A 15,524-nucleotide genomic window follows, 5' to 3' on the forward strand; every position below is an offset into this window, starting at 1 on the left:
CTCTGCGTATTTATCTTTCTATTCATGTGAATCAGCGCTCTAATATTCTTCAAATTGGGATAGTCATAAATCACATATGTTTCACTCCTTTTGCAACATATTCACAGTTGTTTTTTTCACTTTCAGGAAGACGCCATTGAAGATTTGCCTTTAATGCAGTAGCTATAAGATCTTCCATGTCTCTGGATATATATCAATAATACCTTGGAAATGAACAGCAACTTGGCTTTTAGAGTCTTTTTTTCATTCACAATTTTGTTGCAAAAGTCCTACACCATAAATACTTACAAACTAACTGGTATAAAAGGAAGGCCACTGATTTTGTCACAAATGTTTGGCAGGCATCTCCATATAGGTATGGTCTCAGTAGGGATGCTCCAGCTGGACTAAGGGATGGAAGGAATGATTGACATAAGAAATAGTAGCTGTAACAATGCTAATGGTACTCCAGCAATGGATGGAATATAGATGAGTGTTTAAGATTTCCACTAACATTGACCTACTACCGTTGATTACAAATGTCAGGCAGACAACTAGAGAAGGATTTTGCAGATTTTTTTTTTTTTTTTTTTATTAAGGCCACAATGAAAGATAGGATTGAGGATAGCCATAGATTGTTTTTCTTTTTTTTTTTCTTCTCTGAAATTGTAAAATTTTATAAAAAGAATTAATGATTTTCAATTTCAGGCAGCAAATACTTCAAGAAAAACATGCTAAAAACAAGACTTTGACTGAGGTCTTAGGCTGATTTTTCATCGATCTGAGCTGAGTGACTAGGATAGGATCCATGTCAGGACGATTCTGGAGATGCCCATGTGGTCGATTTCTTCATTGGACGCTTGTAACCTGCTAAACCTTGAAACAGCTGCGGAATTCTCAGCTAGCTGCGGAATCAGGGCAGTTTCCACAGCTAAGTTGCAAAACCTTATTAAAACAGGATACAGTGTTTTGAAGACCACTACAAACCATAACCAGACAATTTTGGACAATTTGAACCTATCAAAGCAGTTGAGTTTCATTTTTTCATTTTTTTTTCATTTTTTTTTTTTGAATCAATTGAAATGATGAAGTTTATTTTGTCTCCTCTTTATTTCTATTTTTTCTTTTTTTTTACATAACAATTCTTTTTCTGATCCTCCAGATCACACAAAATGCAAGAGAAGAGCATACTCAAGAATTATTAAAATTTTTTTTTTTACATAACAATCCTTTTTCTGATCCTCCAGATCACACAAAGTGTAGGAGGAGAGCATACTCAAGAACTGTTAATTTTTTTTAGATGTAAGAAATAAGGTCTCCTAATTACACTTCCCCGGCAATGGCGCCAAAATGTCTAGTCAATTTAATGTCTTAAATTGCTCTACATAAATTATCAATCCGGGTATCGTAAACTGATGAAGTGTGGTGCACCATATGTGCTTAGTTAACCTTTCTCTTACTTCGTTGTTTTATAGTTTATGTTGTTTTTGGGGTTTTGTTCTTGTTGGTTTTCTAAAGTGTTTAATGCAAATGGAAATCCTATTCTAAGGTCTTAAGAATACTTTTAAAGGACAAGTATGGATAAAGATTTCAAGACAAGGCCTATGTCCCTAATGGTAACTTCCAAAACTTAGCACTTCAAAAGAACTTAAAACATGTTATTGATGGAATTAGTATTTAAACAAAAGTGTAAATAAAATGCAATAACCAAACAATGAGCTAGTGACTATGAGACCCAGTATCCTTGTTGCTTCAGCAGAAGGACAAGATGATTCTATCATGTCATTAGTCATTAAAAGGCTATGTGCATCACTAATCTACAATCAACTTGAAAGCAATTTATGTACAGCTAATATACAGAAGCATAACAAAATTAATGTAAAACAACAGTAATCAAAACAGCTTGTTATGTACAGCTAATATACATGATGAAATAAAACGCAACATTTAAATGACAACTGTACAGCTAATATACATGAACAAGAAAAAAAAAGTAATGCAAGAGTTAAAGGACAACTGTACAAGGCTTTAGTGAGCAGGGGCCCTCTGCCACTTATGAAATCAAAGCAAAATTGAACACACTTGCATGAATTAAAATTGCATGAATGAAAAATCTAATCTATCAAACTTGAAAGCAATTAAATAACATAATGAAATCAAAGCAAAATTGACAAAATAAAATCTACTCTACCTTACATTCTACAAAGCAATATTTACAAAATGAAATCTTCTCTACCTTACATTCTACAAAGCAATATTTACAAAATGAAATCTACTCTACCTTACATTCTAATATGCTCCATGACATCTACTTCACATCTCCTTCCATGTTGAAAACATCAAAGCTTTATTCAATTTCTTCAAAAGTACAAAGTACAACAAAGTTCTCCAAAGCTTTCAAAAGCCATCAAGGAAGAACTACAAACTTAAGAACTAGGAACTAAAGACTAACAAATGAAGGAGAGAGATCTCCTATTTATACAAAAAGATGAGAGCCATCTCATTAATGATAGTCCATGAATCTCTCCCTCTACCTCTAGAGTCCTAATCAAAATAGGAACTGATAAGACACATGTCTTTTTAGAGTTACAATACAATTAGGAGATGTGACACATATCCTCATGATCCCATGATTCTTTCCACTCAAATTCGAATTTGGCCTTGGGGTGCCACATAAGGGTCTTCTAGAAGCCTCCTTTCAACCTACACATGTCAACAGTTTCAACCCATTTGTTAGGTATAAGCATATGCACATTATTTTCTAATGTTTAACCACAAATTCACTTAAAAAGGCTTAGAAATAATAAATATTGGAAAAACATAAAGGTGGCCCAATGATAATGAAAGTGGGATAAATGTGGTGACATAGTAGTGAAACAGAGGTGAAATGGAGGTGATATAATGGACATAATATTGAAAGTGTAATGGAAATGAATGACATTTTCAAGACTCAACATCGGTGGCTACCTGAAGGGCCACCCCCTCATGAGGTCTAAAACATATCACACACACCTAGGAATCATTGGTACAATCTGCTGCATCATTGAACCATCAAGTGTATGCATCATGAACATGAAATGACCAAGTCAATGGGAAATAATGAGTCCCTCTACTCGATTCGAGGCACCGAATAAGAATGGAAGTTGGAACCAAGATACACCGCCCTCTAGGCCATTCTTTTAGAATAAATGAGATGATGTCGACAGAATAGGGCCCACAATATATGAGGCAATGAGGATCCTCAACTAAGGCATGAGGGAAAATAGTAATTTTACTGATGGACTGACACCAAGGATGATGGAAAACATGGGACTGAGGAACAAACATACGACTTCCCTTGTCAGAGCACGAAGTGCATGATTGACTTGGCAGCGACTGACTCAACTTTAGAGGGGATGGGGATAGTATGACTAGAGGCCAAAATGAGCAACACGAGATGAATGATATGAAAATATGGATGGAATATTGTGACATGATATAATGGGATGTGAAATAGACTCCATGAATCCAAGGGTGACTCATTACGAATGCTCTGAACAAGGTTGACTCAATGACGCTACCACACAGACTAGGTCCAGTGGGCACCATCAAAACATGAGTAAATCATGGTTACTCATGATGAAAATCGACACATGGTACGGCAAGTATTCATAGGAGAAGGAACTCAAAGTACAAGTGTCGCTTTATGACGAAATTCAATTTTGAGAGGCAACGAAGTGAACCTTCTAAAAAAAATGGTTTCTTGGTGGACTATCAAATCATAAAATGAAATGAGAAAGACCCATTATAGTACTCGATGAGATATTTCCAATGGTGGTGACAGTTCGTCAAACTGAGTGATGGTTTGGTCGCAATAGGGCACAGAAAAATTGTGGATTTTTCTATAAAAGGGTGTTTCTGTCCAATTTGAGAGGAGGAGAAGACCCTAAATCTTGTGGATATCATAGAGGAAAGACCAACCATCAGAATCAAGATCTATGACTTTCAAGGAAGTAGCCTTACTTGTCTAAATATGGCCTTAATGCTTCTTAGAATGATGGTTCTTGGTGAAGAATGAAGGGAATAGGAAAATGAGAATGAACTACTAGAGGAGGTCTAGGATCATTCTCACCCACTAATTCAAACATGGGGACTATGTGGACATAGAGTGGAATATTTGAAGATATGATATCAAATGTCTATGATATGTGATGTGCATGTTGTGGAGGTAAATCCCCTCTGCGGACAGAGGCGATCCCTACTAGTCGAAACAAGGTCTAGCAACAATCAAACAACGCTAACACGCAGGTTCCTAATTACACATAAAAGACCAATGATGAAGGCCTACCTGGATTCCAACGCTAGTACTTGTAGAAGAGTTGATGCTCCCGTCCCTTTGCCTCGGTTGGTCACGGTCCTCACGATCCTCGTGTACGGACACCTGCACATGCAAAGAACAATACAAACACAAGCATAAAATCCAGTAGATGTAACTATATATCAGTCAGAAAGGATATAACTCAAACATCATCATAAGGACATTAAGAGTGGAACCATAATGATAGTCGTCTATTATTAATAAACAGAGAAGAATAAAACCATAGTTCTGACGTCAAATCCTTCCCAAGAGGGTCTAGCCAGCAGGTCTCTTAAGCATTCACCCTTGGAGGTAGATCTCCCAAGACAAAAGCTCTCTCTCACACAAGTTCACACAAGAAAGAAACACTTCACAACCTTCCTTAAGCTCCCTAGCAATCCCACACTTGTCACACTAGCTACCTATCAAACTCACACACTAGCAGCAGCACTCCAAGCACTATGAATTCCAAACTAGCTACTCATGGCAATGGTAGAGGCTTAAATAGGATAAGGAGTCTCCATGAATGGTGGGAGGATGAGCTTATCTCCAAGGAAGGTGGCTCAAATGACGAAACAGACATTCCAGAGAAAGGAGGGTGACATCAACAAGGCCAACAACCAGGTCTGGAGTCATCTGGAAGGCCAGCTGTTAGAACAAACTCGCCCAAACTGGATCAGCGCGAGTTCAGAACTGCACTTGGGCGCTGACATCGCTGCTGAATAACAGAGAAGGTCATGTCAGCACGATCGGATATGGATAACAGGTGTGTTGTCTCATGAAATTCGACCAGCGTGGAAATCACGTGTACTTCCGCGCTGGCAGCGCATTTGGTCTGTTATGGAGCACCCATCAGCGCGTTTATTTTGACAACAGTCACAATGATAGAAAAACTTTGGCAAAGTGGGTCATTTGGCAACATTAGAGAGCATGAACATGATTAATTTGGTCTCATGGCACAGTAGGAAGACTGACAGGAGGACAGTGACAAATTACTGTGTAACAGATGCCCCCTAAAGCATGAAGTCCGAGAGAGTCGGAGGGGTGAAATGCTTTACGAAACTGGCTGATCTGGAACACCACCAGGAAGAACTTGCACGTATGTACAACCGATAGCTCTGATAATCAATTACATGTAGTCTAGGCATGGGTGCAGCCACCCAAAAGACATATGAAAGAGGTCTGTAGTATGGACACAGCCACCCAGCTAATGAGACCGTGATGATAGTAAAGGTATGGTCACAACCATCCATGAAGACTCAGGTATGGTCACAGCCATCCATCAATGAGTCATGTAATGATCATAATAATCCACAAAATCGCAGCCTGGATTTCAATAGACAAAACCCAGGGTCTTGCACTCCAACACGACCCGAACAAAGTACAAGTCCAAGCATGTGAATATAGGAGTTGAAGTTGAACATGCAAGGACATTGTCTGATTACCAATCAATGCTGAAAACCGTTAACAGACGCGAGAGGTACCACCAATAATGACAATGGTCCTCAAGGTACTATAGGTACAATCCATGGCATGTGAAAAAATGAGCTGGTGTCAAACACCTGTAGAATCATCCGAAAGAGTAAGGGGTTTACCCGCTTGTCCGCATCGGGCAAGGAACGAAGTAGCTTGTCCGCATCCCACACCAACCAAATAAGTAATATACGTAAGCACACTCGACCAAAAGGCCACCAATGATGAAAACCTTGCGTCAAACACGAAGAACCTGCCATTGAGGCATGCAGGCTCTAAGGCACCTGAAGGGAGTCCCTAGGTCAACTTCCTGGATAATGAGCTGAAGTCGATAGGAAATGACCTTGATCGAAGGTGGGCCATAATGTTTCCCACATCATCGACACGAGACAGAGAAGGATAAGATATTTTGTGTGAGTTATCAGAGGGAGGTTGAGTATTCTTGTAGAGGTCAACTTCTCTTGAACATATCGGCGACACGACGGTGGACTTGGCAGTATTGATATTCAAATGATCAAGGGTCATGGTGACAAGGCAATGAGCAGATGAAAAGTCAAACAGGATAACCCAAACCCACAGAGGCTAGTGTAAAACAAGATGAGATGTTCCCACCCAAACACGAATGCAAACAAGTGCCATGTTCAAGAGCGACATACTGCCGACACAACAATGATTATGATTCCATTTCCCCACCATTTCTGGCGAGTACCCCGATTATTTTTTGATGACAAGCTTGACGGGGATAACATATGCTTGGAAGGTGTCATTTTGACAGAATCCTATGTCATTAAGTTTTAACGAGTCTGACAAAGGAAGAACTCGGTGTCTTTTCCTGTTTAGAGAGTCTGAAAAGACAGCAGAAAAGTGAACTCCAGGGGGGGTCCTTTTTCGTAAAGTTGTCTCTCGGGCCCGAAAAAGTATAAAACAATGCCTGAAAGAACCGCCCGACCAGTATGATCGAGGAGTACTTTTCGTAAGTAGTGACTTCGACCCGAAAAAATAGAAAAGCGGTCAGAAGCACGTCATTTTGGAGCCAATAACGAGTTCGAAACGACAAAAACTTGGCAATCTTTTTGAGTTTAAATGGTCAAAAAAAGAGCTTTAAAGGCGACCGCCTCTCATTTTTTAAATGAGTTGAGAGGGGGACTCGGCTATCTTTTCATATTTCACATCGGAAAAGAGCTTAAAGATGACATTTCGGGATCAAGTGTGTGAAGAACCGTCGTAATTCCACCGGCATGAAAATCTGCACAAGAAACAACGCACGCGTAAACCTGTTCGAAATAATATGGACCACATGCATAAAAACATAGTAAAACTATATTGGCACCAAGCACATGGTAAAAATCATCAAAAGATCCCACATTTATGAAAAAATAATAGTTAATTATGAAATTTTACCATAAATAGGGGGGTAAATAAAGTTTTTTACCATTGTTACCATTTGGAGCTTTGGAGGACGTCTTGGAGCTGTGAGGTTAACGAGCCAAATTCTACTCCGTACGCGCATCAACCATCCTGCAGTCTGTTCCAGGTAGGTTCACCCTCCTCTACGCTCCATTTTGAAGTATTTTAGCTGCATTTTAACAGTGGGAAGTGATGGTTTGGGCGGATTTTTTGAAACTTAATCCGCTCTCGGTTAGCGCGGATTTCCTTATCGAGTCCACGCTGATCGAAAAAGAATTACACCGACCACCCCCAGATCAGCGTGGAAGAGTGATGTACTTCCACGCTGACCCAGGAAAAAAGTCAAAGGGCGTCATGATCAGCGCGACTGTTTTGAAAACAGTCGCGTTGACGCCGCGCAACAAGTTTTTTAACAAATTGAACATATGAAACTTTATGGACAGGGCCCTAATGAATTTTTTTGATGATGCAAGGTAAAATGGCATTCATTTGGCAAGAGCGAGCTCATGATAACGAGGACATAGCAGCATTTACTGATGCTGGGTGCCGAAATGCAATGCGGGCGTGCAGGTTGCTCAAATTCTTCCTAACTTCGTGCCTGCGAGAACAGCTAGACCTTCTTGAATTCTTGATCAAAGCCTGGAACCCCACTGATGGGAAGTTTGTGATTCGAGGCCAAGACATTGAGTTTGACTATACAGATATCTATTTTTTGACCGGGTTATCACGTCGAGGTGAGATGCCCATTCTAGAGGGGCAGCGACCCGGCGGTGATACTCTGGACATGTTGATGGCCCAGGTGTGCCCACAGGCACGCAAGTCGCGGAGTGGGAAAGTAGCTATTCCTACGGTGGAGGACATCGTCCTTCGAACTATACTCTTCATGGTGACTCAGGCAACGAGCTCCCTGGCCAATCACGAGGCCTCGAAGGCCCATCTTCGATTGGCTCTTGAATGTTTAAATCCTACCATATTCAACTGGGCAGCGGCAGTAACAACCAGTATGAAGAGACAGTTGAGCAACTGCCGACGTGGTGAGTCGAAGCAGTTTGGCTATGGGTCGATTTTAGTCCCACTCATGTTGGAGCGGGTATCGGCATTATAGCTGCAGGACATGGTCGTGGATCCACCTAGAAGCCCTCAAGAGACGAAGGCCACACGATGGGGCCATGTAATGCCACGAGGAGGTGGCGGTCGACCAGTGGCATGGGGAGTGTACTTCCGAGAGTGGCTCGATAGGCAGAGTATTTTTGTGGAGGACTGGCCATATGCTGGCGTAGACTTCCGTGGAGACCCAGACATGCCGCTGCCTACTGGAGAGCAATGGGACGATGGTGGTAAGCCACTTGATCTCTTTGATTTTTTATTTTTTGTAATGTTTTTGATTTTTTATGTACATGTCTTAACAATGAATGCTATGGTATGCAGATGTAGGACCAACGAGACCCCTTGGCTTGGCCCCAGAGGCACGGAGGGATGCACAGGGCATTGGAGCTCTAGCCCTGGCTCCTCCAGGAGTCGATACGATGGAGACCATGATACGGAACCTCGAGGGCTTACTGTCAGGGATTCCAGATTACCAGGGGATAGAGGAGGTCCCCATAGCATCTCAAATCCATACAGTGGGGGTAGAACCTAGGATGCACCACCTTTTGAGGCGGGTGGCACGAGCGGCTACAGATTATAGAGAGCATAACCCACCACAGTAGATATCTAGGTCTTTATTTCCTACTGATGGTTTTTTGAGAGACATGTGTCTCAGATGTACGGAGAACACAGGCCTTATCTAGACATGCACACTTATTTTTGAGCGCCTTGGTGCGCCACACGATATATATATCTATATATATATATATATATATATATATATATATATATATACATATTTTTATGGTTTATTATTGTGCTTTTATGTGCTTGCTTGTATGATGTTTTGATTATAAATTACGCAAATATCTATCTAATACATGATTATCCAATGCATCAGATAATGTGTTTAATCATCGTGGAATATGCTGATATGTGATAAAGTCAAAATTCCTTTCTAACAGTTTAACACGTAAGTACAACCTTAAAATGTGATGGTCTCTGACGGAATATCGCCCATTGAGCTGATGGACGACAAGTTGAGAGCCTAGGTTAACAACCAATGTACGAATATTGAGATTAATCGCCTCGGCTAATAATTCAATAATAGCACTATATTCAGCGACATTGTTTGTAGTACAACCTAAACACACACCCTGAAGATCTATCAACTCACCGTGAGGATCATAGATCACCCACGCCGCAGAGGACAAATTGTGAGTGCTGCGGGAGGCACCATCAGCGAAACCAATATAAGGTGCACCTGACATCTGCACAAGAAGAAAAAAACACAATAAGGAGCAATCACGCTTTCACACCAAGCCAAAAACATGAAAACACACACACACACACGCATGTATAAATCGAAGTGCATGAAATCATGCATAGTACTTTTTCAAGTACAGCCCATTGCGGGGCTTATCAAGAGGATTACCTTCGTAGTCAACTAGCTCATATGCCCCTTTCTGCAACACTTCCTTTACGATATAAGGGACTAGCCACATGGGCTCGAGTTTGCCTGTCCCCAGCTTGTTATTTGCTTGGTCATATAGCAGGACTAGATCTCCCTCAACAAAGGAACGAGGATGGATGTTGTGGTCGAAGTGAGTTTTAACTCTCTTCTTTTGAGCTTCGATAGCTAGAGAGGCTAGGCGATGGGTCTCGTCCAACCGTTCTAGGTAAAGAAGCTGTTCCTCTACCGGAGTAGTGTTGGGAAGCAACTCGACGGCTATTTTTAACGAAGGAATTTCACATTCTATAGGAAGGGTAGCCTCCAGTCCGTAAACTAGTTGAAAAGGAGTGAAACCGGTGGCATCCTTTACAGAGGTTCGGTAGGCCCACAAGGCTGGAAACAACATCAGATGCCAATTAGACTTATGCATGTCAATAGTACGTTGAAGCATCGTAACCAAAATCTTGTTAACGGCTTCAACTTGTCCGTTGGACTGAGGATAGTACGGGGTCAAACTATCATGCCGTAAGCCTAGTTGGGTTGTCAGTTCAATCATCATGTGATTACGGAAATGCTTTCCGTGATCCGTGACGATGGCCTGCAGAACTCCGAATCGTGTAATAACATGATTGAACAAAAACTGCGCCGCTGTGTGACCGTCCTCAGTTAATGTGGGCATTGCCTCGGCCCATTTTGTAAAGTAATCGACGGCAACGATGATAAACCCATGCCCCCCAGCTGAGCGAGGCTTACAGGTTGTATAATCAATGCCCCATTTTGCAAAAGGGCCTATGGTGACTACAGGGTGCAGCGGAGCTGGTGGCGCACGCATCTTTCACTGATATATCTGGCATGCATGACACGAACAGACGACAAGAATGCAATCCTTAAAAATGGAGGGCAAGAAATAACCGGCGCGAAGGATTTTCTGAGCTGTGGCATATCTGGACATGTGACCACCACAAGCGCCAGAGTGGCAGTCATTCAGGACTCTCTCAGCTTCCTCGAGGGTTAGATAGCGGCGAAGGATGGAGTCAACACCGAGACGGTACAGGGTGTCCCCAATGATACGATAGGGTTGAGACTGATGACGGATCCGCCGCCGAGCATCTTTGGATACAGCGGGGCGGAAAGAGGACGTCTGTAAATAAACAATAATATCCCCATACCAGGGATCGAGGGTGCTGATCAGAAAAAGAGTTTCGTCCGGGATATGATCCTCTGAAAGAGGGGGTGCAGAAGGAGATGGCAAAGAACAAAGTAACTCAACAAAGACCAAGGACTTCTTAGACTTGACAGCAGTAAATTCCAAGTCAAACTCTTGGAGGATGACAATCCACTTTGAGTATTTGCCCCCCAGCAATTGACGTGAAAAAATGTACGTCATCGGGTTGCAGTCAGAAATCACGGCCATGGTGCGCAATAAGATATAATGCCGGAAGCGTTGGATGGCACAAGCGGTGGCCAATGCCAACTTCTCGACGTAAGCGTATCGAGTTTCCGTATCTAAGAGGTTGTGGCTGAGGTAATATATGACATGCTCATTGCCATCATCATCGTCTTGCACGAGGACCATGCCGATAGTGGTATCGGCAACGGCCAGATATAGGGTATAATCATGGTGGTAATTCGGAGGTCGCAATAATGGAGCAGATACAAGGAGACCCTTGAGATGCTCGAAAGACTCTTGAGTGATAGCATCCCAATGAAAGGGTGTATCCTGCTTCAATAACTGTGTAAAACCTTTAGCCACCTCGGCATAGTTCGGAACGAATCGTCTTAAGAAATTTTCTTTGCCCTACAAGATCTACAACTGCTGCAAAGAAGCAGGGGGAGGAAGATTCAGAATAGCCTCGACTTTGAGGGGATCCAGACGGATGCCCTCTTGGGAGACAATAAACCTGAGTAGTCGGCCTAATTCAACGCAGAAGACACATTTATGAGGATTAAGCATGATACGGTAGTGTCGACAGCGGAGAAATATTTCACGAAGATGGGAAGGATGGTCCTGACGTTTGACTGAATGAGTTGGGAGATCATCCAGATACGGCTATACAATGTGACGGATGTCATGAAAAGCATAGGACATTGCACATTGGAAGGTAGCACCGACATTCTTTAAACAGAAAGGGAGCTTCTTATAGGCAAAAGTGCCCCAAGGACAGATAAAGGCCATCTTATGCTGATCAGCGAGCGCGATATTGATCTGGTTATACCCAGAAAAACCGTCCATAAACGAATAGATTTCGCTTCCTGCACACTCATCAATGAGCTGATCAATGAAGGGTGTGGGGAAGTTATCCTTAGGACAGGCGCGGTTGATGTCACGATAATCAACACAGACTCGAATAGCACCCTACTTTTTGTTTACAGGAACTATATTAGAAACCAAATCCGTAAGTGGAATGGGGTAAATGAAACCAGCCTTGAGAAGCTTTTCAACTTCTGCTTTAATGGCTGCAGCCTTTCGGGGGTGCACGGGGCGTAGGCATTGACGAACGGGCTTAGCACCCGGATACGTAGGTATCTCATGCACCACTATACTAGGGTCAATTCCGGGCATCTCTTCGTAGGACCAAGCGAAAACATCACGAAATTCGCAAAAGAGATCGGTGTAGAGTTGAACTTCCTCTGGAGTGCAAGTGACTCCAATGTGAATATGCTCGACAATCCCTGGTTTCACAGAGATGTCGATAGGTTGGGTCGGCGTAATGTTTCCCATATTGCCTTCAGAAGCTACTTGATAAATTTGAATAGGTGTTTGAAGAGGCTGAAATGGGATGCAAGAAGAAAACCATTCGAGATAGGCGATCATTCCCTGATGGGCGGGGAGGAACAAGGAACGGTGGTGATAATTAGACCAAGGAGGTTCCTCAAGAGACATGGTCTCTATAATGGCTTCATCGGAAGGAAATATTTCCTTTAATGGATCCGAAGTAGCATCATCTCCAAGCCAAGGGGAATGAACATACGAGTCGGGAACACTGCTCGGAGGAGCAGGTTCGGGAGGGGGAGCCGATGCAGCAACGATTTCGACGTAGTTGAGCTCGGCAGGACTCAACGGCATCATATCGCCCCAAGATTCTATCTGATGAGCGGGAGGAAGGACCCACGGATCAAAGCACACGGAAATCATATTAATAGGAGCGAGATTAGGAGGTGGGAGGGGAAAGACACCCATCAGGGCGGGATCTTTAAAGAGTCCGGCTCCCACACTCTCACATGATTTGGAGGTATGCTCCACGAAAGGCACATTGCCTTCGGAAGAGGAGGCGAAGAAGGAGAGCTGGTCCACAGTGACAATCTTCCCCTGATGAGGGAAACGAATGACACGGAAAAGAGAGGAGGCCACGGCTTGCATGGCGTATGTCCAGCTACGTCCGAGGAGGAGGTTGTAGGTAAGATTAGCATCGACAACTTCGACCTCCACTTCAACTATCTTCCCTTCCAAAGAAATGGGAAACTGTTGGAGGATACCATAAAGACGGGACTCTCTTCCATCAAAGGCTTCCAATGTCATGGGAGACTGACTCAGAGTCGGAGAACTAATAGCTTTCCAACAGGCAACAGACATGATGCAAGTTGAGGCACCTTCATCAATGACTGTACGATGAATCGTTTTAGTATTGATAACGACCTAGATGAGGAAAGCGATTTGGTGAGGCAGTCTCGGCGTATGGCCCGCGAGGTAAAAAGAAATCAGATCCGAGTCAGCCGGGTCTATGCCACCAATGGCCGATAGCAAGGACTTCCTCTGGGAGGGCCAACTTTGGAGCACTTCTAGAGCAGACATAGTAGACGGGGCCTGAGCTAAGTCCTCAACGATGCTGTAATACTGGGCAGCACGAGCATTAGAGTTGTAATAAGATTTCTGGAGTACACCTTTTGGAGGGGGTCGGATAGTCGTCTCAGTGCTAGGTCTTTCGATGTGGAGTGGACCAGAATTGGACGGAGGAGCGCTGGAGGAGACCTCAAGTTCTTTCCCGACATGAGATGGATATTCTTTTGCTCGAGTAGTGACATGGATGGGGATCGTCCCAGCCATAAATACTTGAGAGTCGAATGAAGAAGAGGGTTGCGATGGATCTGCCACCATTTGAGTTTGCTGTGAAGGGAAAGGTTCTTTAAGCATAGCAGGAGTCCCAGGAGCACCTTTCAACATTCGACTAACTTCAGACCGCCTGGGGCAGTCTTTAGTGTAGTGATCCTCGTCACAGATAAGACAAGGATACTTAGGTTTACGTTTGGCTCCTTCCTCGGGTGGAGGTTTAGGGGAGTCCTGTTTGGGCTATTCGGATTTATTTTTGGCTTTCCCTTTCCTTTTCCCTTTCGAGGATTTATCCGCCATGGTGGACTGGACGGCGTTAACCTCGTAAGTGTTTCCAGAATTAGATTGACCCTGAGAATTCTTTTCGCTAGAAGCATTCGGTTTTTGCTTCCCAGGGTTCGCGGATGATTTCTTTGAAGATGCGTTTATAGAGCCAATAACACCGTCAACAGATGGTTTTGGCGGAGCTTTGGATGTTCCGGGTCTCGGGGCGTCTGGCAAATAATCATATAAAGTACCTGACTGAGAATAAACTAAGTCGAGGTACTGAACACGCGCGATAGCTTGCTCTTCAGTTACACAAGCTCCCATGGCAATGTCTCGCACGATCGCAGGGACAAAGGAGGTTGTGAACCAATCGGTTAGGAGATGATCAGGAATCCAGAATTTGATCAAGCGACGACGCCGTCTCCATTCATGTATATGATCGGATAAATGCGTGGCTGTGTCTTGTTTGAGAGACGTAAGGAGGTGAGTCCCTATCTCATACTGAATGGGTAACTGAAAATGAGTTAGGGAAGCCATAGCCAACGAGTTGAAATCTTGAAATGTTCCGCGATTCAACTCAATATACCACTTAGCGGCCGAGCCAGTGAGAGTCCTTTGGAAGAGGCAGAGCTGGATGGAATCATCAAGCCACAAGTTGGATGAACACCAAAGGTGATAGGTCATGACGTGGGCTTGAGGGTCCTTGCCAACTTTGCCATCGAATTTCGGGCAATCACTGGGTATCTTGGTCGGAACTGGTGGCCAATATGGATTATGAAGTATGGGATCATTGGTCAACTTGGACACATCTGGCAGTTCCAATGTCGCTACGAAAGGTAACTGAGGATTAAAGGACATTTGTGGTCATGGAATAGAGGTAGTACCAGGGTTCCAACTAGGTGGTGGTTGCCCCCATGGGCTTTGTCCGGACGGGCCTGGCCCATAAGGGTTCTGCCCATTGGGATTTCACCCATAGGGGTTCTGTCCATAAGGGTTCTGTCCATATGGATTCTATCCATAAGGATTCTGTCCATAAGGATTATGTCCATAAGTAGACAGCTAACCCTAGGTCTGCCCCCCAGCACCCCATGGATTAGCAACTTGACTTGCAGGTGCAACATACTATTGCTGATAATTCTGGTAAGGAGTGACCTGCATTTGTTGATAATTTTGATAAGGGGTAAACTGAGTTTACCCCTAGGGTTGCTGGTAACCATACGGTTGCTGAGCTCCATACTGAGCCTGGTAAGAAGGCTGCGCTTGATAAGAAGGTTGGGATTGTGACCCACCTTGCATCTGATAACCAATTTGAGTTTGGGGCCTAGAAGGATGTCCTTGAACAGGTTGAGCTTGGACCATCTGGCCGGAAGGTTGTCCTGGTTGGGTTTGGGATGGACCCGTTTGCCCAGAAGGATGAGCTTGCTGGGTACCAGGTTGTCCTTATGCAAACGAGGGTTGTCCTTGTGGAACAGATG

General features: G+C 43.4%; 1 protein-coding gene across 1 annotated transcript in view; it reads left to right on the forward strand.

Annotated features, from left to right (window-relative positions):
* The first annotated feature begins 8,309 nt into the window (after window positions 1–8,309).
* The window catches only part of LOC149142338 (exosome complex exonuclease RRP46 homolog), a 68,332-nt gene continuing 61,117 nt past the window's right edge, over window positions 8,310–15,524 (forward strand). The window contains exon 1 of the mRNA XM_089451456.1: window positions 8,310–8,532. Within this exon, the coding sequence (XP_089307582.1) occupies window positions 8,310–8,532 (223 nt within the window). The remainder of the gene's footprint in view (window positions 8,533–15,524) is intronic.

Source organism: Pinus tabuliformis, chromosome X (genome assembly GCF_031772625.1).
Source record: "Pinus tabuliformis cultivar Carrire ecotype Pingquan chromosome X, CPIR1, whole genome shotgun sequence".
Lineage (NCBI taxonomy): Eukaryota > Viridiplantae > Streptophyta > Pinopsida > Pinales > Pinaceae > Pinus > Pinus tabuliformis.